At 49.6% G+C, this 25,442-nt stretch overlaps 1 protein-coding gene across 7 annotated transcripts in view; it reads right to left on the bottom strand.

Annotated features, from left to right (window-relative positions):
* WNK2 (WNK lysine deficient protein kinase 2) overlaps positions 1-25,442 on the bottom strand; it is a 142,535-nt gene that overhangs the window by 11,342 nt on the left and 105,751 nt on the right. For 3 of the 7 annotated variants that reach the window (XM_055579077.1, XM_055579076.1, XM_055579081.1), the window contains 9 exons: positions 23,547-24,370; positions 23,298-23,367; positions 21,377-21,459; positions 20,589-21,280; positions 19,183-19,397; positions 18,118-18,306; positions 17,291-17,389; positions 10,375-10,419; positions 8,674-8,933 (listed from right to left, as the gene is read on the bottom strand). In XM_055579077.1, coding sequence (XP_055435052.1) covers positions 8,674-8,933; positions 10,375-10,419; positions 17,291-17,389; positions 18,118-18,306; positions 19,183-19,397; positions 20,589-21,280; positions 21,377-21,459; positions 23,298-23,367; positions 23,547-24,370 — 2,477 coding nt within the window. The remainder of the gene's footprint in view (positions 1-8,673; positions 8,934-10,374; positions 10,420-17,290; positions 17,390-18,117; positions 18,307-19,182; positions 19,398-20,588; positions 21,281-21,376; positions 21,460-23,297; positions 23,368-23,546; positions 24,371-25,442) is intronic. The other 4 variants (XM_055579078.1, XM_055579079.1, XM_055579080.1 and 1 more) reach the window with 4 other exon arrangements.

Raw genomic sequence — 25,442 nt, 5'->3', positions numbered from 1 at the left:
AAGCAATAAAATAATCCCATTTAAAACTGCATCAAAGAGAATAAAATATCTAGGAATAAACTTAACCAAGGAGGCAAAAGGTCTATAATCTAAAGACTACAAAACTAAGGCAAAGGAAACAAAAATAAAAATAAACAAGTGGGAATTAATTAAACTTAAAAACTTTTGCACAGGTAAAGAAACCTGTGACCAAAAGAAAAGACAACCTACTGAAAGTCAGAAAATATTTGCAAATTATATGACTGATAAGGGGTTAATATCCAAAATAAATAAACAGCTCATACAACTCAATATAAACAAAACACCTTATTTTAAAAAATAGGCAGAGGACTTGAATAGATATTTTTCAAAGGAAACATACAGATGACCAAAGGCACATGAAAAGATTTTCAACACTGGTAATCAGAGAAATGTTAAGTCAATGCCACAAAGAGGTATCACCTTACACCTATCACAATAGCTATAACCAAAAAGATCACCAATAACAAATGTTGGCAAGGATATTGATAAAAGGGTACCCTAGTACACTGTTGATGGGAATGCAAATTGGTGGAGCCACTATGGAAAACATTATAGAGGTTTTTCAAAAAAACTGAAACTAGAAACACTATATGATCCAGCAACTCCATTCTTGGGTATGAATCAACAAAAAATGAAAACACTAATTTAAAAAGATACATGTACCTCAACGCATGTTCACAGCAGCATTATGTACAACAGCCAAAATATGGAAACAACCTAAGAAACAGATGAATGGATGAAGATACGTGGTTTACATATATAATGGAATATTTCTCAGCCATAAGAATGAAATTTTACCATTCGCATCAATATAGATGAAGCTGGGGAGTATTGTGCTTAGTGAAAAAAGTCAGAGAGAGAAAGACAAATACTGTGTCTGATCAGATATATGTGGAATCTAAAAAAAATGAACATAACAAAACAGATACAGATTCAAAGATATGCAGAAAATAAATTAGTGGCTACCAGTGGGAAGGTGGAGGGAGAGAGGGCAAGACAGTGGCTGGAGATTAAGAGGTATAAACCAATATGTATAAAATAAATAAGCTACAAAGATATATTGTACAGCACAGGGAATATAGCCAATATTTTATAATAATTTTAATGATATACATCTATAAAAATATTGAATCACAGTGCTGTACATTTGAAACTAATAAATAGTTTAAATCAACTATCAGTTCAGTTCAGTTCAGTTTAGTCACTCAATTGTGTCCGACTCTTTGCGACCCCATGAATCGCAGCACACCAGGCCTCCCTGTCCATCACCAACTCCTGGAGTTTACTCAAACTCATGTCCATCGAGTCGGTGATGCCATCCAGCCATCTCATCCTCTGTTGTCCCCTTCTCCTCCTGCCCTCAATCCCTCCCAGCATCAGGGTCTTTTCCAGTGAGTCAACTCTTCGCATGAGGTGGACAAAGTACCTGAGTTTCAGCTTTAGAATCAGTCCTTCCAATGAACAGCCAGGACCAATCTCCTTTAGAATGGACTGGTTGGATCTCCTTGCAGTCCAAGGGACTCTCAAGAGTCTTCTCCAACACCACCGTTCAAAAGCATCAATTCTTCTGTGCTCAGCTTTCCTCACAGTCCAACTCTCACATCCATACATGACCACTGGAAAAACCATAGCCTTGACCAGACAGACCTTTGTTGGCAAAGTAACGTCTCTGCTTTTTAATATGCTATCTAGGTTGGTTGTAACCTTCCTTCCAAGGAGTAAGCGTCTTTTAATTTCATGGCTGCAATCACCATCTGCAGTGATTTTGGAGCCCCCCAAAATAAAGTCTGACACTGTTTCCACTGTTTCCCCATCTAGTTCCCAAGAAGTGATGGGACCATGATGCCATGATCAACATTTTCTGAATGTTGAGCTTTAGGCCAACTTTTCCATTTTCCTCTTTCACTTTCATCAAGAGGATCTTTAGTTCCTCTTCACTTTCTGCCATAAGGGTGGTGTCATCTGCATATCTGAGGTTATTGATATTTTTCCCGGCAATCTTGATTCCACCTTGTGCTTTTTCCAGCCCAGCGTTTCTCATGATGTACTCTGCATAGAAGTTAAATAAGCAGGGTGACAATAAACAGCCTTGACGTACTTCTTTTCCTATTTGGAACCAGTCTGTTGTTCCATGCCCAGTTCTGAGTGTTGCTTCCTGACATGCATATAGGTCAGGAAGGTCTGGTATTCCCATCTCTTTCAGAATTTTCCACAGTTTATTGTGATGCACATAGTCAGGTGGTCTGGTATTCCCATCTCTTTCAGAATTTTCCACAGTTTATTGTGATCCACACAGTCGAAGGCTTTGACACAGTCAATAAAGCAGAAATAGATGTTTTTCTGGAAATCTCTTGCTTTTTCAATGATCCAGCAGATGTTGGCAATTTGATCTCTGCTTCCTCTGCCTTTTCTAAATCCAGCTTCAACATATGGAAGTTCACAGTTCATGTATTGCTGAAGCCTGGCTTGGAGAATTTTGAGCATTACTTTACTAGCGTGTGAGATGAGTGCAATTGTGTGGTAGTTTGAGCATTCTTTGGCATTGGAATGAAAACTGACCTTTTCCAGTCCTGTGGCCACTGCTGAGTTTTCCAAATTTGCTGGCATATTGAGTGCAGCACTTTGACAGCATCATCTTTCAGGATTTGAAATAGCTCAACTGTACTTCAATTAAAAAAATTTTTTTTAAAGAAAGTAAAATGATGTGAAATAAAACTCCTGCGAGCTCATCCAAGATGGTGCAGCAGGAAGAGCTCGGGCTCACCCCCTCTCAGGAGTATACATACACAAAAAACTGCTGAGGAGCCATCAATAAAAAAGACTGAAAGTGGCCAAAAAAGATATTCTACATCCAACGATATAAAGAATAAACAAAAACAAGATGGTAGGAAGGGTGTACTTGCAATATAATCAAATCCCATACACACTAGGTGGACTATCCACAAACTGGAGATTAATCACATCGCAGAAGTTCTCCCACATGAGTTAGAGCTCTGAGCCCCAAGTCAGGTTCTCCAGCCTGAGGCTCTGATAGCAGAGGGAGGAGCCCCTAAAGCACCTGGCTTTGAAGGCCAGCAGGGCTTGACTGCAAGAGCTTCACAGGAGCAACTGAACTGAACTAGGCCACAAAACAATGCTGCTGCTGCTAAGTCGCTTCAGTCGTGTCCGACTCTGTGCGACCCCATAGACGGCAGCCCACCAGGCTCCCCCATCCCTGGGATTCTCCAGGCAAGAACACTGGAGTGGCTTGCCATTTCCTTCTCCAATGCATGAAAGTGAAAAGTGAAAGGGAAGTTGCTCTGTCGTGTCCGACTCTAGCGACCCCATGGACTGCAGCCAACCAGGCTTCTCCGTCCATGGGATTTTCCAGGCAAAAGTACTGGAGTGGGGTGCCATTGCCTTCTCCACAAAACAATGCAGAAAGATATAAATCATACAAAGTATACTTTCTAACACAATGGATGAAATTAAAAAACTAGATGACTGGCATATATATACACACACACACATACATACATACATAGAAAGTAAATGACAAACTCAAACAACCAAATAGTCAAAGACATTATCACAAGGAAAACCAGAAAACACCTTCAGTTCAGCCACTCAGTTGGGTCTGACTCTTTGCAACCCCATGGACTGCAGCACACCAGGCCTCCCTGTCCATCACCAACTCCTGGAGTGTGCTCAAACTCATGTCCATTAAGCCAGTGATGCCATCCAACCATCTCATCCTCTGCTGTCCCCTTCTCCTCCTGCCTTCAATCTTTCCCAGCATCAGGGTCTTTTCAAATGAGTCAGTTCTTTGCATCATATGGCCAAAGTACTGGAGTTTCAGCTTCACCCCTTTCAATAAATATTCAGGACTGATTTCCTTTAGAATAGACTGGTTTGATCTCCTTGCAGTCCAAGTGACTCTCAAGAATATTCTCCAACACCACAGTTCAAAAGCATCAATTCTTTGGCACTCAGCTTTCTTTATGGTCCAATTCTCACATCCATAACATGACTACTGAAAAAACCTAGCTTTGAATATAAGGACCTTTGTCAGCAAAGTAATGTCTCTGCTTTTTAATACGCTGTCTAGATTTGTCATAGTTTTTCTTCCAAAGAGCAAGTGTCTTTTAATTTCATGGCTGCAGTCACCATCTGCAGTGATTTTGGAGCCCAAGAAAATAAACTCTGTCACTGTTGCCATTGTTTCACCATCTATTTGCCATGACGTGACAGTACTGGATGCCATGATCTTAGTTTTTTGAATGCTGAGTTTTAAGCCAGCTTTTTCACTCTCCTCTTTCACTTTCATCAAGAGGCTCTTCTGTTCCTCTTCACTTTCTGTCATAAGGCTGGTGTCATCTGCGTATCTGAGGTTATTGATATTCCTCCCTGCAATCTTGATTCCAGCTTATGCTTCATCCAGTCTGGCATTTTGCATGATGTATTCTGCATATAGGTTAAATAAGCAGGGTGACAATACACAGCCTTGATGTACTCCTTTCTCAATTTGGAACCAGTCTGTTGTTCCAGGTCCAGTTCTAACTGTTGCTTCTTGACCTGCATACAGAGTTCTCAGGAGGCAGGTCAGGTGGTCTGGTATTCCCATCTCTTTCAGAATTTTCCAGTTTGTTGTGATCCACACAGTCAAAGGCTTTGGCATAGTCAATAAAACAGAAGTAGATGTTTTTCTGGAATTCCCTTGCTTTTTCGATGATCTAACGGATGTTGGCAATTTGATCTCTGGTTCCTCTGCCTTTTCTAAATCCAGCTTCAACATCTGGAAGTTCACAGCTCATGTATTGTTGAAGCCTGGCTTGGAGAATTTTGAGCATTACTTTACTAGCATGTGATATGAGTGCAATTGTGTGGTAGTTTGAGCATTCTTTGGCATTGCCCTTCTTAGGGATTGGAATGAAAACTGACCTTTTCCAGTCCTGTGGCCACTGACGAGTTTTCCAAATTTGCTAGCATTTTGAATGCAGCACTTTAACAGCATCATCTAATTCCTAGGTTGTATGATCCTCATTTTATGGATGAAGAAGCTGGAGTTTTGAAAAATTGAATCACCCTATACAAGTCTGTGGGAGAAGGCAATGGCACCCCATTCCAGTACTCTTGCCTGGAAAATCCCATGGATGGAGGAGCCTGGTAGGCTGCAGTCCATGGGGTCGCTAAGAGTCGGACACGACTGAGCGTCTTCACTTTATTTTTTCACTTTCATGCATTGGAGAAGGAAATGGCAACCCACTCCAGTGTTCTTGCCTGGAGAATCCCAGGGATGGGGGAGCCTGGTGGGCTGCCGTCTCTGGAGTCGCACAGCGTCAGACACGACTGAAGCGACCTAGCAGAGCAGAAATAGAATAGTGGTTACCAGTGGCTGGATAACCAGAGTTACCAGAAAGAGGGATTGGATAGTTGTTCCTTACTGAGTAGTTTCTGTCTGGGATAATAAAAAAGTTCTAGAAATGGATAGTCATGAATAGTTAAGAAAAAAACCAAAACCTTATTAAGAATCACAGGTATCTGAACAACACAATCAGCAGAGCTGATCAACAGGACTTCGCCCAGCACAGAGAGTTGATGTGGTGGAGTCCGAACAGAAAAGTAGAGACTAGCCTGCCCGAGGCTTGGGTGCAGACCCTGCAGCACCTTGGGGCCAGGTTATAAGCTCTCAATTCTGTCCCAGAATAATGGAGCATAGATTTGAGGAGTTTAATGGAGGTGCACTGTCAGGAGGGTGCTACAGAAGAGGAACAGAGGAAGTCCAGACAGGGAGTGTGGATATGAGACGGAATCAAAGAGGATGACCTCAAGCACCTGTGGAGCAGGACCAAGACTGACAACTTGGGTCAAAAATCCAGTCCCAGCAAGCTTTAAGGAACTGAAAACACACGAAATTTGTTCTCTTACCACAGTGCATTTAGGCTAAAAAAAAAAAAAAACTAACAAAAAGATTAATAAATATATTTGTGTCCAACTCTTTGCAATCCCACGGACTGTAGCATGCCAGGCTCTTCTGTCCACGGGATTTCCCAGGCAAGAATACTGGAGTGGGTTGCCATTCCCTTCTCCAGGGGATCTTCCTGACCCAAGATTGAACCTGAGTCTCCTGCTTGGCAGGCACGTAGTCTTTACCACCTGAGAAGACCCTAATAACTATATTACCTCAATTAATTACTGTATTACCTAAAATCACCATAGAAACTATAAAATATTTGAACAGAAGGCTAAAGAAAATGCTATATATCAAAATCTTTGGAATGCAGCTAGTATCAGTAGAAGGAATTTTATAGCCTGAGTACCTATATTAAAAAAGAAGAAAGGCTCAAAATCAATGCGCTTTATATCTCAAGAAACTTTCTACAAAAAAGTAACCCAAAGATAGAAGAAATAATAAAAGGAAGAAACTAATGAAACATACAATAAAGAATTATCATCAAAGTGATGTGTTCTTTGAAAAGGCTAATAAAATTTATAAACCCAGAGAAATCACCATTATCAGGAATGAAAACAAGACATCACTGCAAATCCTGCAAACTATGAAGAAAAGATATTATAAGCAACTTTATGCCAATTAATTGGAGAACTGAGATAAATTTAGAGATGTACCAATTGTTAGAAAAGCAGAATTTAACAGAAAGAATAGAAAACCTAAATGGTACTAAAACTGTAAAGGAAATGAAATCCATAATGGAAACCTTACCCTCAAGGGATGGAGAGAAATGTGACAAATACATACAAGCAAAACGCCAATCACAGCTCACAGGTAGAGGGTACCTGCGAGTTCACTGAAGAATTTTCAATCTTTTGTACATTTGAAACTTTTGAACCCTCCCACACTCAAAAACATAAAATAAAAGGCCATCATCAAAAAATCTACAAACAATAAATGCTGGGAAGAGAAGGTTGGGAGAAATGTAAATAGGTACAGCCACTGTGGGCTTCCCTTGTGGCTCAGCTGGTAAAGAATCCGACTGCAATGCGGGAGACCTGGGTTTCAATCCCTGGGTTAGGAAGATCCCCTGGAGAAGGGGAAGGCTGCCCACTCCAGTATTCTGGCCTAGAGAATTCCATGGACTGTATAGTCCGTGGGGTCACAAAGAGTCGGACATGACTGAGCAACTTTCACTTCACTTCATAGCCACTGTAGAGAACAGTATGGAGGCTTCTCAAAAAACTAAAAATAGAGCTACCATATGATCCTGTAATCCCTCTCCTGGGCATGTATACGGACAAAAACATGGCCCCAAAGGATACACCCACCCCAGTGTTCATTGTAGCACTGTTTACAATAGGCAAGACATGGAAGCAACATACGTGCCCATGGACAGATGAATAAAGATGAGGTACCCATATACAGTGGAACATTACTTATCCATTAAAAAGAATGAAATAGTGCCTTTTGGAGCAACATGGATGGTCTTAAAGACTGTCATACTGAATGAAGTAAGTCAGACCAAGCAAGACAAATATGGTAAAATATCAGTACTTTATGCAAAATCTTAAAAAAAAAAAAAGATAAAGATAAACTTATTTACAAAGCAGAAACAAACTCACAGACTTGAACGAGCTTATAGTTACTGCGGGGAAGGATGGGGGAAGGAACAGTGAGGGAGTCTGGGACTGACATGTACATACTGCTATATTTAAAATGGACAGAGACTTCCCTGGTAGTCCAGTGACTAAGAATCCGCCTTCTAATGCAGGGGATGTGAGTTCCACCCCTGGTTGGGGAAGATCCCACATGCTGCAGGGCCACTAAGCCTGCACATTGCAACTACTGAGCTCACACACTCTAGAGGCTGCATGCCACAACTAGGGAGCCTGTGCGCCAAACAACAGAAACCCCACACCACAACTAGAGAGAAGCTCCCATGCACAAGTAGAGAAAGCCTGTGTGCAACAAAGAGCCCATGGGCCACAGTGAAGACTGAGCACAGCCCCCTCCCCCACCAAAAAATGGATAACCAATATAGCACAGGGAACTTTGTTCAGTATTATGAAACAATCTAAATGGGAAAAAATTTTTTGAAAAAAGAACAGATACATGTGTATGTATAACTGAAACACTTTGCTGTACCCTTGAAACTAAGACCACATTATTAATCAACCACATTCCAATATAAAATAAAAGGTTTTAAAAAAAAAACAAACAGAATAAAATAAAATCTCCTGGCCCAGATGGCTCCACCAGTAAACTTTGCTAAACATTTCAGGGAGAAATAACATAATCTTGCACAAACTCCCCCAGGAGACTGAAAAAGAGGGAATACTCCTTCAATGTAGGTTTTGAAGTCAGCAGTCCTGATCCAGGAACAAATCACACAACAGAACCAAAGACAGCAGCTCCTCACTTCTGCCCTACATGTTCTGGGCACACCTGAGCTAAAACACAACAAGAGGTATTCCCCTGGGTATGTCATGCAGACCACGCCCACTTTACCAGCTTGGGTTCTGATGGAAGACATTGAAGGTGGGGCCACCAGGACAAGGCCATACCTGCAAGCTGCTGGCCAGTCCCACCTAGGCACTGCCCAGCACTGGGTCGGGGCCTACTGCTCCGCTGAGATCTGGAGTCATGGCTTCACTCCCATTCCGTCCCCTGGACTCTGGGCAAATCCACCCCCCTTCACCCCCCGACCATGCCCCACTTACAGCCCGTGCCTCGCCAGAGGCCAGGGGCCAGCCTGCTGTGGCCTCCATGTCATGCAATTTCTGTGTCTGCTTCAACTGGTTGAGTGACGGCTTTAGTTGTGTGGCCCCGACCGTCTTGCTTGTCCACTCGTCCACCAGCTTGTGCAGGTCATCCGTGAAGGTGCCTTTCTTGTTGTTGCTGTTGTTCACCTGCGCCTGGATGTGCAGGGCAGGTTGGGGGCCCGGCTCAGGGCCCGGGACCAGGCTGCTGGTGGAGGACCCTGGGGAGCACACACAGGCCAGGGTTGGTGACACCGCCCGCCAGCACCACTGGCCGGCTGCAGTCATTTAAACAATGGTCTTGCTTAAGCCAGGCAACACCTTGCTTCAGGAGATGGTCTGCATTTGGGGGTCCATGCAGTTTTAGACACAGTGGAGTGATCTCAGGCTACAGGGCTTTGCCAGGCAGCCATCACCCATCTCAATAGTCAGGGGACAGGATCCCAGCTGCTGGCAGCTTTACGCAGTATACCTTCTGTGCCCACACTGCCCAGGACCACCAGACCTCCGTGTGAGGGAGTTCAGAAAACTGCCGGTACAGCTGGACACAAACTAAGGGCAAAGTCCTCCAGCTTCTGCACTCTAAGTTCTAACATGAGTATTCAGAGGAGACTCAACAATACTTTGGGCAGAGTGCTTAGCAGCTGCCAATATCCTTCCAGCAAAGGGAAAACGCTTGCAATAGGTTGGACTGCTGTTACCGTGAACGATAATGATTTGGTGATCTGGAATTTAAGACACAGAAACCATGCCTCTCCTTACCAGAGCATGTAATAATAATGTGTACAAACACCCAGAGCCTTGGTGCCAACTAAAGGGCTGATGCCTTTAGAAGGAGGCCCAGATGCCCACAGAAGGCCTGGGGCTGTGGCTTAGGTGAAGCTGGACAAAGGTGAGCACACCTGGGCGCTTTACTCAAAGATCTTTTTTAAGGACCAAAATAGGACTTTTAAACTTTTTAAAATTGTGTCCCTTTCCTCCTCCAGTACATAACTTCTGGTTGGCAATTTTGGATAAGCCAATTTTTAAATTTTCTGCACTAAATAAATAACCTAATGACCATCTCTTCAAACAAGTCATTGCAAAACATAATTTACTTTAGAGGCTAGCAATGAAAAAGCACAGACACAAACAGTTAAACATTAGTGATGAGATTTTACACATGTTGCTATTTCTACATGAACATTTCAGCCCAAAAAGAAAAACAGAAAAATTTTAAAAATTAAAAAAAACAAGAGGCATGAGATGAGAGCAGTGGGCGGCCCAGGTAAACTGATACCCATTTTGTCCCGGCATCTCTCCTCTGTGGGGGCACTCATCTTTAGCACTTGAAGGAAATACTCATTCCTACGGTTTTGGAAAAGGAGCCAATTAATGATTGGTAATACATGGACGTTTCGGAGAAGGAAAGCCAGTTAGATGTGAACTGGCGAGAATGCACAAACTCTAGGAGCCACGGAGGCTTGAAAGTGTGCCGAGGGCGGCTATCTCGCCAGGTGGAGGTCCAGCAGCACCCACGGAGGGTGGGCACAGAGCGGGTCCACACCCGCCTACCCGCTGGGCCCTCGGCTCCCAGTCCAGCTGTGGAAACCCTGATGCGCACTAGCCACAATAAAGCCCATGCGATGGAAGCGGACAAGGGGTAAAAAACCCGATAATTACGACTGCTGTGCTCTTTGCCTAGACAGAGACGCTTCAAGGCAGACCCTGCAAGGGAAGAAGAAATGACACAAGACCACAGGGTTAGGCAGGACAGCACACAGGGGGACAAGCCACCACACTCTAAGCAAAAGTCATCAGTGTGCGAGGAGGAGCAAAGGCCAGCAGTTCAGAAAGAAGGGACCAGCCTCCTGGGCTAACTGGGAGGCCCCCAAGTCAGTGTGGAGGTTCACACGAGCTTCGCCGAGGGGCGGAGGTGCAGGGCCAAGCCCCAAGCTTCAGGTAGAAGTGTGTGTGTCTCTAGAAGCATATTCCAAAAAAAGAAAAAAAAAGAAAAAGAGAGAAAGAGAGATAAAGAAAGAAAAAAAAAATTAAAAAAAAAAAAAAAAAGCAAAGCACACTGCTTGGCTTTCAAATGTAAGGGTTTTTGGGAGTCCTGCTGGTTGAGGCAGGATGCCCACTAAAAGTCAGCCAGGAGAGCTCTCAATGGAGCACAGCCTGGCCCTGCCTGGCATAAGGCTCATGGGCAGTTTTCCAAGTGCAAAAAGATACATTGTTTTGCAGATTTGAGGCCAATCCCAGATCTTGGGCTGCCCTGAACAGGCCAGTGGTGAGTGTGGAGGGGGAAATATGAGGAGCCCTGTCTACAGAGGCCAGAGGGAAGCTGACCCTCATTCTCGGTAACACGGCTGCCTCATTGGGTATTCCCTGTCCATGGGGCAGGGTGAGAGGCCTCCTTACCGCACCATCACTAAGAGCTCTCAGACCCCGTGCTCCCAGAGGCTGCCTGTGCTAAGACAGATGGGCAGTGACTTTAGTGTTTGGAATTGACAATTAGTGCCCACTTGGAGGGCAGTTGAGCTGGCCAAAAGGGGCTGCCACACCCGGCTTACCCTGTGGCATTCCAGGCAGCCGAGCAGGCAAAGGTGGGATGGGCAAGGATGGCTCAGGTGCTCCCAAGGTCACTCAGCAAGGCCACACTAGCGTGGAGGGTCTGTTTGTGCTCCTGCCCACAGCCCCTCCCCTGGAGCACGATTTCCTACACACCCCCAATCTCCCAAGAGTGCCCACCACAGCACCATTCCCAGCCCCCTCACTACGGAAGACAAGACACTGCTTCCTGTATTTGGGGACAGGGGCAAAGGCTTATTAGGGAAAAGCTGTACTCATTGGCTTAGAAACCTAGCTCACACTGAGCTGCACTTATTTTGGTTCATCCTGTTGTGTTTGCTGAGGCTGACTTGGTAAAAAGGGAGGTGATATTCAGTTGGGGTCTATAATGAGAATAAAACGGAATTGGGCCAGGCAGGAGCAATCCAGACTGATTCTCAGTGGGAACTCTGAAAAGTTTTTGCTGGTCTGTGTCCTGAGATGGACTAGCTGGAAGCACAAAGCCCTTTAGGGGTTCCAAGGTACAAAGGGAGGAGGGTTCTGGGCTCTGTGACTGTGCATGTGAACACAGATTTCCTAGTCAAGATCCCAGGGTTGTACTGTCCTCTGAACCACAGCAGTCCCCTACAGACAACCCTGGGACCTGGGACTAAGTACTCTGCCAGGTCCCTGCAGTCTAACCATAACAGGTTCTTTCAAAAGGCTGCTCTTTGCCTGCCTGGCAGCTCCTAGTGTTGCTAGAGCTCTGCATTCAGAGCTGTCTCTTATCACCCTCATGGGAAAGAGAACACACCAGCCAGCCATAGAAGTCGCCTGCTAGAGGGAGTCTGTACCTGCGATTAGCCTGAAATCAGGGCTCCAGACCGATCTTTCTGGTTACCCAGGCAGGGTCAAAGCCATCAGACACCAGGACACCATGCTCAGAGCCAGAAAGCAATACCAACCCACACCCCCACTGGACACAGCCTAAGGGATGGAGCATAGCTCCTGGCCGTCCATGCCCTGGCTGAGCACGGGCCCTGAGATGACCAGAGCCTGGTCAGCTCCCAGCCCTTAGGGTAGATCTTTAATACAAACAAACCAGATTTGGATCCCTCCACACAGGTCACACTGTCTGGCTCTACAAAACCATAGCTGAGCAGGCATCATGTGGCTAACAAGTCCACACTCACTCCAGAGCCCTGTCCATCCTCAAGTGGCCCCTTGAATCTCGTCCCCTGTGTCTGTTCCCTGGCCTGAGTCCTGCTCTAAACACACACCATGCAGACAGCATCTGATGAACAAGTCCCTACCCAGCCCTGCTGAACCCACACTGTGCTAGTATATACATTCGAGTTCCTGCCTACAGAGCAGGAAGGAACAAGGCAGCTGCAAGGAACATCAAGTCTACAAGGGAGCAATGCAAGGGCAGGCCTGCACAGAACCCATAAAGGGCCCACATGGGACACACCAGGGGCCCACCTGTGGCCCACAGGATACCTACATGGGACCCACACAGGCCTATAGGAAGCCGACATCAGGCGCACATGGGGAATAATGGTTTTAACCAGCCCCACCCCCTGGTTTTCCATAAAGAAAGAGTCCTCCCCATAGCACTTCCATCCTTAGCCAAGGCTTGGCAAAAGCCAGCTTAGCAACCCCAGAAATACTCCAAGAAGATGGGCAGATGGGCACATGGGCAGATGCTACGGATCTGGGGCTTGGCAGCCTCTCCCAGCTACTGAGAAAACTGTTCTTCCCAGACTGCAAAGGAGCAACACACTGGATGACCGAACATCTCGTCCTGGTGCAGCTCGTGTCTGCAGGACCCCCCACAGCCAGGCCAGGAGTCTCAGGCATCGCCCAGACCTGCATGCAATGAGGCCCCGCACCCCACTTGCCCCTACATTCACTTTGGCATGGAAACAGAGGCGGCTCCTGGTATGGATGGCCAGCCCTGTCAGGCACCCGATGGTGTTTAGACCCTTGGAGTGCCAGAAGGACACCTCAAATCCCAGGATACATGATGCAGGCAAACTGCTCAAGAGGCGGGCCAGGGCAGCCCCCATCACATCTGCCCGGGCCAGGCCCTGCAGCCACTATCACACCTGCAGTTTATCAAGCTTCAAATACGAAGCTCACAAGGAACTGGGGACAACAGCCTCAGTGCAGACCAGCCAGGGGCCTCCCCGCTCCCCCCATGGCAAGAGGCGAGTCCGCCGGTCAGCCCTGCACCTGAGAGTGGCATCACGTGTTCTCTTCTGGCACAGGAGACACACGGGACACAGAGACAAAACATCATCCTGGGCGTCTCTGTAACCTAGATCCCAGCACGGAGCTGAAACTTTTCTGGGAAGCATGTGCAGGGAGGAAGGGTGTGTCTCAGCTCTACCCTAGGGTGACTCCACCCTGAACGGCACAGGGCCTACCCTTAGGACAGTTCATCCTGAATGCCTGTAGTGTAGGCTGGGGCTTCGTGAGTCCCCACAGGGAGGGGCGAGAATAGTCCCGGGTGAGGGAAGAACCTGGGGGGCTGCACTGCGGCACCTAGCGGTCCCAGAGACAAACTGGCTACAGCGTGGACGACATCCGGCCTGCTGCTGATGGACATGTGAGAAGAACACAGCAGACCTCACTGTTCGTGTGCACAAAGAAAGGCTTGGCCCGCGCCCGTCTCTGTTCCGATGAAGACCGGGGGCGGGGTGGGGTGGGGGGCAGGGAGGACCAATGGGTCTGACCACAGCTTCTGACTAACAGGACACAACCCCTTTCTGAACATGGCCTCACACCCCTGACTCCAAGCTTCCTTGAAGCCTCCACTGGCTGCAAGGAGGGCTCTGTGCCCAGAGCCTCACTCCCAAGTCTGCCCTTCCCTGAGTGCCAGCTCGCCTACGGCTCTGAGGGCTGGCCTGTTCTGGCGCCCACCCTACGGCAGCACCCAGGCTTCACCCTCCCCTGGCTCTCCATCCTGGACATGGCTGCTTCGCCACCTCGAGTTACCTCCCCACCTCCCGAAGCTGCCTGCAGCTCCACCCCAGGTGCCCCCACCCATCTCCAACCCCTCTTATCTTCTCCACGCTTCATAGAAGCTGGGACCTTCTTTGTGTACTTCCAAGTTTAACACAGGGTTTATTTTCCTAGAGTTCTGTCTCCTGTACAAACTGAAAACCTTCTCTTGGCTTTACCTCCAGCTCTGGGCTGGACCAGTTGCCCCCGCAACCCCAGAGCCACAGCCCTCAGCACCCAAGCTCAAGCTCCCTCTGCCCTTGCAGCCAACCCAAAGTCCCCCTGCCTCTCAGCCTTCAGGGGCTGAAGCCAGCCCTAAATATTTCCCTCTGGTCTCTCACTGAGGCATGTGCTCAGCCTCTTCTCAGAGCACAAAGCTCCTTGGTCACCCAGAAACGGGCAGACTACAGGTCCAAGAGAACCCCCTGCAGGGGTCAGCAAATGCCAGGGCACGTGGGACAGGATGGGGAGTCCTGGGGTATCCCACCCCGTTAGAGTGGCAGTGGCAGGGGCACAGGCTCAGCTGGAGGCTGCAGTGAGTGGGTCCAGGGCAGGAACCCACAGTACACCCTCCTGACCAGCAACCTCAGAGCATGTGGGGGCCACACTGTGGCCCAAAGACTAGGAGCTCAGCCATGCTGCTGCTGCTGCTGCTAAGTCGCTTCAGTCATGTCTGACTCTGTGCGACCCCATAGACAGCAGCCCACCAGGCTCCCCCGTCCCTGGGATTCTCCAGGCAAGAACACTGGAGTGGGTTGCCATTTCCTTCTCCAATGCATGAAAGTGAAAAGTGAAAGTGAAGTTGCTCAGTCGTGTCTGACTCTTTGCAACCCCATGGACTGCAGCCTACCAGGCTCCTCCGTCCACGGGATTTTCCAGGCAAGAGTACTGGAGTGGGGTGCCATTGCCTTCTCTGAGCTTAGCCATGGTATGCCTAAAAGGGCCACTGTGTGCAAAAAGGCAGCATTATTGGATTCACAGCATCAGAGGAAATAAAGCCTTATAGGCCAGCATGAACCACCACCTAAAATCAATCTACGTAGGCCAGCTCCCTGTTTGCCACCAAGCCTTGCCACACACATTTCTTACTTCCTAGCCACACACACAAGCAGTGTGGTTAGGGGAAGACATATTCTCATCCCTTGAAAACTGAAAGTGGTAAAGTGAAGAATTCTATCTGATCCTGATTCTTTGTCCCCATTGATCCTCAAACAATATTTTTTTATCTTGAAACAATAATTAGAACTGATTCAAATGTATTCTTTTTAATGGCTGAGTAAAGAACACATGTATACCTGTGGTGGATTCATGTTGATATATGGCAAAACCAATACAACATTGTAAAGCTAAAAGATAAAATTAAAAAAATTAAAAAAAAAAACAATAATTAATAATGATATAGATGAAGACCCTTAAAAAAAGTAAAACCATCTGAGTAGAAAGGTAGCCTGGCAATGACCTCAGGGGCCACATGGTACTCTTCACTTCCACTTTTACCCCAAATGCCCTGCTCTAATCTGCTTCCCACGCCTGGCTGGCCACCCTCAAGCAGTGATACACACACTTGTCTGACTAGGAGATGCGTGGAGATGCCTAGAGGTGTGGGTGCCCTCACCACAGCTTCCCAGGCGAGAGCCAGGCACGCACAGGCAGAATAAAGAGGACTAGTGGGTGATGCGCGAAGTGAGCAGGGAGCCAGGATGCATGCAGGCCTCCCAGCCCCCTACCCAACTTGGCAACTAACCTGCAGAGCCAAGACACCTAAACAGAAACAGGGTGAGGGGGCTGTTAGCAGACAAGGAGCACTGGGCAGTTCCTGAGCATTTCTACAGTCTTATGCCTCTGACCTGTCCCTCCAGGGTAGGGTGCCAAAGTCACTCTGATGGGGATGGACACTGAACGCTGATGGATGCCTGCCATGGATGTGGCCTCAGATCCCAACAAGCACAATGTATCTTTGTTGTACGAGCAAAAGCCAGAGGCCCTAAACCAGCATGTACAATCCAATGGGTAAAAAGCTTAACACTTCTGTTGAAAAACAAAAACCTGAAAACCTCACAGCTTCTGAATCATTGGCCAATTGGTCTGAGGGATGAAAACGATTTTGGACAGCCTGAGCAGATGCGCCATTCCTGGACATGGAGTCCCTGGGTGCTAGCAGTGTGTTCCAGGGAGGCAGATGATGACTGGGACTTGAGTTTTGATTTAGCAGAGCTTTGGGGAACTGAATAATTGACTTCATCTCTGAGGTCGGTGAGATGAGAGGGAAATACACCAAGTAAAGTGCTCCAGCTAGAGAGAAGGCCAGGAGGGGACGGGCTCACACAGAGAGGTACAGCAGGAGGCTTGGAATCAAATCTCTCAGGGTCAGAGATTCCTGACGTGACAAGAATGGAGGGGGTGCTGGGGCATCCTAGCTGGAGCACGTTCTCTCAGCATTTCCACATGCAGGGAGTGGGGCAGTGGGTTAACAGTACTGGATGTTGTGATACGGCCCTTGTACAGAAGTTACACCCTCCAGTGACCTTCTAGAACTGTCTCGGCTCGCTACATGCATGTCTTCAGAGTCCAGACACGTGTGAAACACACCATGCGTCTAGAGAAGGCCGGGGTTGTCTTTTTGTTGTCGCTGGAACTGGGGACAGCGGACGTGTAAATCTGCCACGATTGCAACAGAAATAAAACTACGTCCAACATAAAAAAAAGAAAAAAGGAAAAAAAAAAAAAACACTAAACAAACAAGTGACAAAAGAAATGCAGAGCACCCTGGGGCCTGGGGCAGAGCGCCAGAGGCTGGGAGTGGGCAAGCCACTGAACATGCTTTTGGTGTCCAGGCATGAGCCAGCCAAGAGCATGCACTGGCGCTTTCTGGGGCTAGAAGGGTGGGCATGGGCGGGGTTCCATTTTTTGTATCAAGTACATGATTTCAATGGGGGTGGGGTAAAGTGTCCTACAAAATGTATGGAAGATAATGAAGACAGGGAGGGGCAGGGGAGAAACCAAGGGCCAGGAGGTGATAAAATACAAAAGAACAAATACAGACAGATGGACACAGACACGGGTCCACTGAGGAATCGAGCGCGAGGTTTGCTACTAGACTTATAGGTCACTCTCTCAGACGTTGGGTGGTAAACCGTCCAGCCTGCAAATGAATATAGAGGGAAGAAAACAAAGAGACAGGCATCAAGTACAGTCTCTGGGATTCCTCCTACACACCACCAGCCACATCAGCCTCTTCACTTAGCATCCACGGCTCCACCTAGCCCAGCCCAGAGGACCACAGCCACTGATCACATAATGGAAAGGAGGCAATGTTGGAGCGGAAGAGAAGCGGACCCCAGGAGAGCGTGCGGGGCAGGGTGGGGGGTGGGCACCGGCAGTGGTCACCACGACTTCTCTGGAGAGAGATGGTGGGGGTGGAGCACCTCATCGCGTAGCTGCTGCATCCACGGCAGCGGTGACGAGCATTTCCTCCTCAAGGCCAATCTCCCAGCTCGAGAGCTGTGCCCTCGTCCCCCCAACTGGCCCTCCTGACGGAAGGACCCATGTTTAGTGGGGAGTGGGGGAGGGTGGGGGTGGGCCAGTGCCTGGGAACCGGCGCAGAGCACACAGCAGATGCCACATCTGACCTCTCAGTGGTCCTGGCGCCTTCCCCAGGCCGGCTCTTGCCAAGCGCACCTCCCTCTGAGCCGCTTACAGCAAGACTTGATGATGGGCAGGCCATCCACTTTTCTCATTCAAAATCTACATCTAACGTTTCTTTTTCCTTAAGCGGCTGTCGGCAGCCTTGGCCGCAGCTCATGTCCCCTCTATGCCACACGGGCCCTATGAGGCTAGCACATGCTCGGAGACGGGCGAGCTGGGAATCACCTGGGCCGTGCGCTCCGCCTCCATCACTGGCCAAGCCGGAGCAGATGTCTGCAGACAGGGAGGCCCGCACGGAGCAAGGCTGCTGAGTCTGAACTGCCTTCCCACATGGGTCTGAAGCTGCTGTGGGCCCTGCCCCAGCTTGGGCAGGGTCCTTAGCAGGTGGGGCTCTGCTGCAGTCTGACAAGTGACCTGGGTTGGGGGGAGAAGGGGTGACAGGCACGATGAGGCACCACAGGACAGACCAGCCAGCTCAGGCCATGTCTATCCTCCCTGCTCTTTGCTGGGTGACCTTGGGGAAGCTGAGTCCCTACAGGCAATGGGTACATTGCTGGATCACCCATGTGCAGTTGTCAGGAAGATTGAAGAAAATGACCACTGTTTCCACTGGTGCTAACCTACGTTGTGCAAACGCTGTGAAAGGACCACGGCCCGTCTGCAGATGTACACGTGGGCTCAAAGGGGACCTGTGGATTTCCTCACTCTCTGAAGTCTTGTGTTAGCTTTAGGAATTGATAATGGAATTCATATAATTTTGGGTAATCCTAGAAATTCTTGGGTGTGTATCCTGCAGGTTACCTGCAACATGGAGAGGGAAGGCTTAAGGTCAGCTCACTGCTGGCTTCCCACCTGGTGCATTTAGGGCTTTCAGCTCACTGGGTCCCCACCCCAGAGTGTGGGGGCTTGCGGTGTGTACTCTTAGTGCCTGGGCATTGTGGTTAAAGGCAGGGGAGCAGGGAGGGTCCCTATCATCCTCTCCCTCCCCCAAGGCAACTCTCAACCCCCACTGTCAGGGGCTGACATACATCTGAGAAACGGGATCAGAGGAAGCAGACCCCAGCCCGGGCAGCACTCTGCAGGGAGGAGCACACTGCAACCCACAGGCAGCTGGGACTCCGGTACTTCCCTCCTGGCAGGAGGGGTGGAGGCCTTGGCTCTCTTGGGCCTGAAGATGCTTCCTTGCTCCAATGAAAGGAGATTCAGGAAGCGCTCTTCCAAGGCCTAGTGCCTGCCTCCCATCTGCCCAGCTCCCACGTCTGAGGGAGGCTAGGAGGGCCCTGGGCCAACCTGTGCTGGAGGCCACGACTTTGAGCTGCTGCACCAGGGGGCTCAGCAACTTCCCCGCCTTCAGCTTGCTCTTGCTGGTCTTTCTCCGGCGGCCAATGGGTGGGGCCGTGTGGAAGAGGCCTAAGTTGGGGGGTAGTGGCTTGCCTAGGCGGCGGTACAGGGCCTCAATCTCCTGTTTCTGCTGACTTTGTAGCTCTGAGATCTCCTTCAGATGCCTGTAGGAGGGAAAGGAAGAGGGAAGCCAGGTGGGCATTCTGGTCACCTCCAACATGAGGCCCCTCCAGGAGAGCCCAGGACTGGTAGGATGGGTATGAGGAGTAGAGCCTGCAGGGTAGGCTGGGCAGACAGGCCATGTGCAGGGGACATAAGGGCATTTAAATGTCACCTTCTGTTTACACCTAAGCCAAATGGGAGTATCACTGAGACCTTTGGCATCAACTCACCCAACAACAGAACTGCATGGAGACCAGCCTAAAACATTCAAGTTTTCCAATATATCCAGACTTGTAACATTGCTGTTTTTTTTTGGGGGGGTGGACGGGGGTAGGATATGAACAACTTCTCACATTTATGCTTACAATACAAACCCTAATCATAAACATGGGTGAAGAAACAAATAATCAGGGCTCAGAATTGGAAGGCTGCCTTAGCTTATCAGGCAAATAAGTGTTACTTCCTCCATGTGAGGGAACACAGCACAAGAGGCCTCTCAGAGGAGAGGAAGCCTGTACAAGCAAGTCTACAGAAAATGTTAGCCAGGGCCCTGGGGCTCCAGCTGTGCCCAGAAGAGCTTGCAGCTTAGGCTGACCCCACAGGCAACACTATTCCTGAGAATAGAGCCAAGACACCAGGTCACATGGGTGGGAAGCTGCTGTTAAGACTTGGGTGGAATCACTGGCTGTGGGTAAGGGCAGTTTCTAGAAAAGTCTAGGAAAGGGCTGGGTGGTCCCGGTTGGCCTTCCTCAGGGAGCATGCAGCTAAGGCTAGGGCCCTCTCTGCACAGCCAAGAGTAGAAGAGAGCACGGGCTTCTCCTGCCCATGTCTCCATTTCTGGGTCCCCCCCAAGAGCCCACAGCCACCCCTTCCCAAGGATTCCAGCCTCTCCCGACCTTAGTCACTAAAGTGTGGGGCCTTCTTAGCTGTATCCCAGTGACCCTGACCACAGCAGGAGCAGGCAAACTTGCAGGGGGAGAGAGCAAGCGCGATCAAGGCCTATGTGTGAGACTGAAGGAGGAGGGGAGGTGTGGGCTCCAGAGACCAGGGACCAGATCTGACGGCAGGGATACTGCCTCTACCCTGTCACCCAGCCCAGGAGCTCAAAGCGCACTTGGCAGGACGTGGACTTCGGCTCCCGGACACTTCCCCTGACACCATAGCCCAGACCTGACCTGTTCCACAGAACCTACTTCTCTCGAAGGCTCTGCAGCTCTTTCCTGATATCAGCATCCTCAATCTCTGAGTCGTTGTCACTGCTGATGTAGGATGACTGGGAGTGGAAGGAGGTCACGCTGATGGTGGGGACCTTCACGCCCATCCTGCTGGGTGTCTCCAGGCCTGGGGAGCCAGCCCGAGAGGACCTCTGCAGGAAGGCAGCGGCCTTCTTCACAAAGTCACTGGCCACACCACCACTGCTGCTGGGCAGGGAGGCATGCTTCTGCACAGAAGGCCTCCTGCAAGGGGACTCGTCCCCAGAGTCACTGGACAAGGGCTCTTCCATGCCGACCTCGATGGAGGAGGCCGTCTGTGCCCGCCGCACAGCCAGCTTCATGTCTGGGCTGCAGGGAGCTTCGTCCAGGTAAACGTCAGGTGGGGCTGAGTACCGCAGGCTATTGGGGGAGGCCAGAGTCCACTCATCCTGGGTGCTGACCACTGAGAACCGGCCCACGGTTTTGGCTGGCGAACTGCCATCCTGCTGCCCTGGCCATTTCGGAGGGGATCCTGATACCAGAGTGCTGTGTGGCTGGGGTTGGCTGTCCTGGCCACCCTCAATCAATGTCCCCGGGCAGCTCTGCATGGACTCGGCCAAGGTTTCCCCAGGGACCCTGCTGGTCCGGTCTGTGGGCTCCAGATGGGCAGGGATGGCAGAAGCAGGGACATCCTTGGGAAACAGTGGAAAGGAAAAGATTCCACGCAAACACCATCAGAGAGCAAGCCCGCCAACCCACTGAGCATCTCACTGGAGAAAACTTCTTACCTTGGGGGCACTGGGTGCTGCGCGCGAATCGGAGGCCACCTGTGCTCCCTCACGGCCAAGCGTGTGGCTCAAAGATGATTCAGCTGTAGGAACGTTAAAACCGTTACTCAGGCTGGCGCAGAGAACAAAGGCAGGAATGACCCAAAAGCAGCCATTCAGAAGAGAAAGGGAGTGGCAGTGAGAAGCGGTGTGTGCAGCTGGAAAACAGAAACTACTGACATCCTAACCCCATCACTTCACAGGAGATGCCCTGTGATCCAGAAAAGGGGGAAGACATCAACCCAATACTACTCAGACCCCTGAAGGCCCCTGCTCCAGACCCCCAGGCACAGCCAGGCCTTCCACGCACCTGATGACCATCGCCTGCCTCACCTGTCCACTCTATACCCCTGATGTGCCCTGTCTCACCTGACAGCATCGCCTTCTCTCTCCCCAAAATGTTCTGATGATTAAAGGGTCTTACGAGGTCCAGGAAGATCAGAACAATAAGGCTGACACTCCTAATCCTGCTGCTCCAAAGTCTGTGGAAGGTCCCTGTCATCTGAGACTGTCTCATTTCCCCATCTACAGATGAGACATTTGACCAGCCTTCCCGGGTTGCTGTGAAGAGTAAACAACAGAAGCAGAAGGAGCTGATGTGTGGAAGCCTGGCCTGAGTTGGGACCTGCACATAGCAAAGAAAACCAGCCTGAGCTGAACTAACATGCTGCCATGTGTAGGGGATTGGGAGAGCCATGACAGGGGCTGAAAGAGCCTCCAGCCAGGCTGGGGGGCTGCTCCCGCACAGATTCCTGAAAAGACCCAGATTCATCTGTCATGCAACCCCAACTCTAGAAAATACACAATACTCCTCCCTACACAACTATGGTGACGATCATCCAATCTTGCTTTGCACACCTCTGGGGACAGAAGGCTCATTACCAACTGCACTCTATTTCTGATCAGCTCTGACCACCAGAAAAATTGACCGTTTCCAAACTAGAATCTATCTCTTAGAGTTTCCCTGTCAGTTCCATATTCTGGAAGGCTCCGGCACTTGAAGGCACTGATGCTGCAGAGGCAGCTGCCCATGGTACACAACTCACAGAAAGAAGGCAGAAGGAGAAGGAGAGGGCACTCGGGTACAATCTCTCACCTTCTCCCTTGCCTAGCCCACGCCTGCTTCATCCCATGATCCTTATCTTCCCCAGGTAAACATCATATGTTACGGCTTCTGACCCCAATCCCAGAAGCCCCACCCCTCTAAAGTGTGGCATCTATAAGAATGCGGTGTCCTGGGGTCCAGCCACAGAATCCAACAGTCCACTCCCCTTGTTCTGTGATCTGGAAGGACTGTTCTTGCCACTGATGCACACCCATGGTTCCATTACAAGGTCAGCTGGATCCTTATCTTGCCAATTTCCCAAGAAATTCCAGGCCGAGAAAGAACCAACACCTTAGATCAGACTAATTCTCTTGTGCTAAAACGTGTGTTCAGGTAATGAAATGAGAACTACAGCAAGAATTCCTGCAGAGATGCACAATACTCAGGAACCACAGAAGAAATCCTGTTTCAGAACTTCACAGATGGCTCTAGCCTGGCAGCTTCCACAGACCTGTTGGAACTCCCCAGCCCCAGCCCTGCATTCTGTCCAAAATAACCACAGTCACCTTATAACCTCCTATAGAAATAGGAGCTAGGGGTATTCACCAGAATATACTGAGAGCACTGGGGAGCCAGACAGGCCCTGTTAAGATCCCAATACCCAGTCAATAGGGCTTTCACCCATTTCCACAGAGGGCCTTCTCTTGGAGTGTGAACACATGGTTTGTGCTAGAACTGCTTCTGCCACATCTGGGTCCCACCCAAGATGCTGTGGGGATGAAGGGTAAAGAAGCAGAATGTTTCAAAGGAAGGCTGGTAACACCTATGGCTTGTTACCTGTCACTGACAAGGACATGGACTGCTCCAGTGTGACCTCTAATCCAGGGGCCACTTCTGACTTTTCCAACTGAAGAAAGAAACAGAAAGAAAGAGCTATGAGCCTTACTTGCTAACATCTCTGTAGCAAAACTGAAAATCCTCCCCTCCAGTTCAAAGGATGGATTTCCTCCTCCCTAGGCAACTCGAGCAAAACACGCGTGGATCAGACATGAATTGCCTGCAGACAGTGCCTCGGGCCGTACTCACCGCAGGCTGGGGCAGCAGGGCCAGACTGCCCCCAGAGGCCTCTGTACGGGGCTCATCCCCTCTTGGGGGTTCCAGGGTGAAGTCCCGGTCACCTGCCTCCACAGGGGTCCCAGCCGAGGCTGAGGAGGTGGGCACGTGCTCCTGGTAGAGCAGAGTCCTCAGCTTCTCGTCCAGGCTCTTGATGGTGCTGTCCACAAAGCCCACCCTTGGGGGCGGCCCTTCTCCATCTGACTCCAAGGTTGAAGGTGGCTGAGGTGGGGCAGTGGGTGCCAGCGGGGGACTGGGGAGCTGGGGAGTGGCCAGACTGATTGCTCCCACCACAGTAGGGAGCGGGGGAAGGGGCTGGCTCACAGTGGGCTGAGAGGCCCCGCCAGGGGCACCAGATGTGGGGGCCAAAGCTGATAGGGGCTCCCCCTTGGTGATGGGCTCTCTGGCTAAGGCAGGATCCCCCAGACCCATGGGGTGAAGGGGGGCCTCCAAAGGTGGGGCACAAGGCCCTCGGCCCATGCCAGGGGACTGTGCAGCAAGCTGAACATCAAGAGTTTCCATTAATGGCCAGGGAGTCTTATGCTCACTGGCCGGCCCCTGAGGGGTTCCTGGTCCCCCTGTCTGCATGGCAGGCCCCGTTGCTGGCTCCAGCTTAGGACTGGCAGCTGGTGGGGCCATGTCTTGGGACAGAGCAGTCACGGGAGGGGATGACGGCACCAAAGGGGCTGGTGCACCACCAGGAAGGTCCCTGGGGCCTGCTTGGCTCAGAAGCTGCAGATCAGTTGAGAAGCTGGGTTTCTCCTTGGAGGATAGCTGGTCTTTAGAGGGTGCTGAATCTAGAACAAATAGGAAAAATGCCTCTATACTAACCTATTCTGATCCTATTCACCTGGCACTTTGCTAGCTAAAAAGATGCCTTCTTTGGGCTGGTAGTGCTCTATATGCCAGTCCTCTTCTCCTCTTCTCCAACATGCCACCTTCATGCATATGTTAGCTCCAGCCCGAGGCTCCTTGCACACATCTTCCTGTGACCCTGCTTCCCACCTCAGGTTGTGTTCCAGAAGTGTCCCATTCAGCCGCACTAGCACGTCCCACCTTCCTTCTGATTTTTCTGTAGCACTTAGCCATCGGGCATAACCTATCCCTGTCTGTCGACTGTCTTTCCATGCCCCCATGTGCCAGGCGAGCTCCATAAAAACAGCTTTTATGACCCTTGCACTGGCCCATTCCACAAAACTGTAAAATGAAATTATAAAGTCTTAAGTAGCAAGCAGTACACATTCCCCTGCCCTGGAGAGGACAGTAACTTCTGATGAGCCAGACACCATGCTCTGTAAGATCAGAAGCTCGGACCAGAGAGAGGAGATCAAGATGAAGGAGTAGAAGGACAACAGGTTCACCACCCTCTGCGAACACATCAAAAATACATCACAGGTGGAACAATTCTCACTAAAATCAAACTGAAGACTGGCAGGAAGCCTTTTGTACAATCAAGGCTGTAAAGATCCACAATGAATCGGGTAGAAAGTGATCAGGTCAGAACTGATGCCCCTGGAAGGGGACACAGAGGTAAAGGGGGATTACATGGGCTTGGAGATCCTCCCTGAGGAGTGACTGGTATGAACCACACATTAGTCATCCCATCCTGGGGTCTGACACCGAGAAGATGAGTCCCCTTGGTTGATTTGAAAACCAGTGGGACTAACAGGAGGGCTGTAAGAAACCTAGAATTTGCTCGTGAAGAGTGTGAATACTCTTTGTTTACTCCTAGGAGCAAAACAGAGGAAGCAGATTGAAAGGCCTGGGACTCTGGTTAGTTTCCTGCAACTGATTCAAGGCATTCCCCAGACCACACTGAGCGCCCACTCCAGCACCACGAGCTTCAGCACGGCTTCCCACTAGGTCAAA

This window comes from Bubalus kerabau, chromosome 4, assembly GCF_029407905.1.
Source record: "Bubalus kerabau isolate K-KA32 ecotype Philippines breed swamp buffalo chromosome 4, PCC_UOA_SB_1v2, whole genome shotgun sequence".
Lineage (NCBI taxonomy): Eukaryota > Metazoa > Chordata > Mammalia > Artiodactyla > Bovidae > Bubalus > Bubalus kerabau.
Note: the sequence above shows the minus strand (reverse complement) of the source record. Positions and strands in the feature narration are given on the sequence as shown.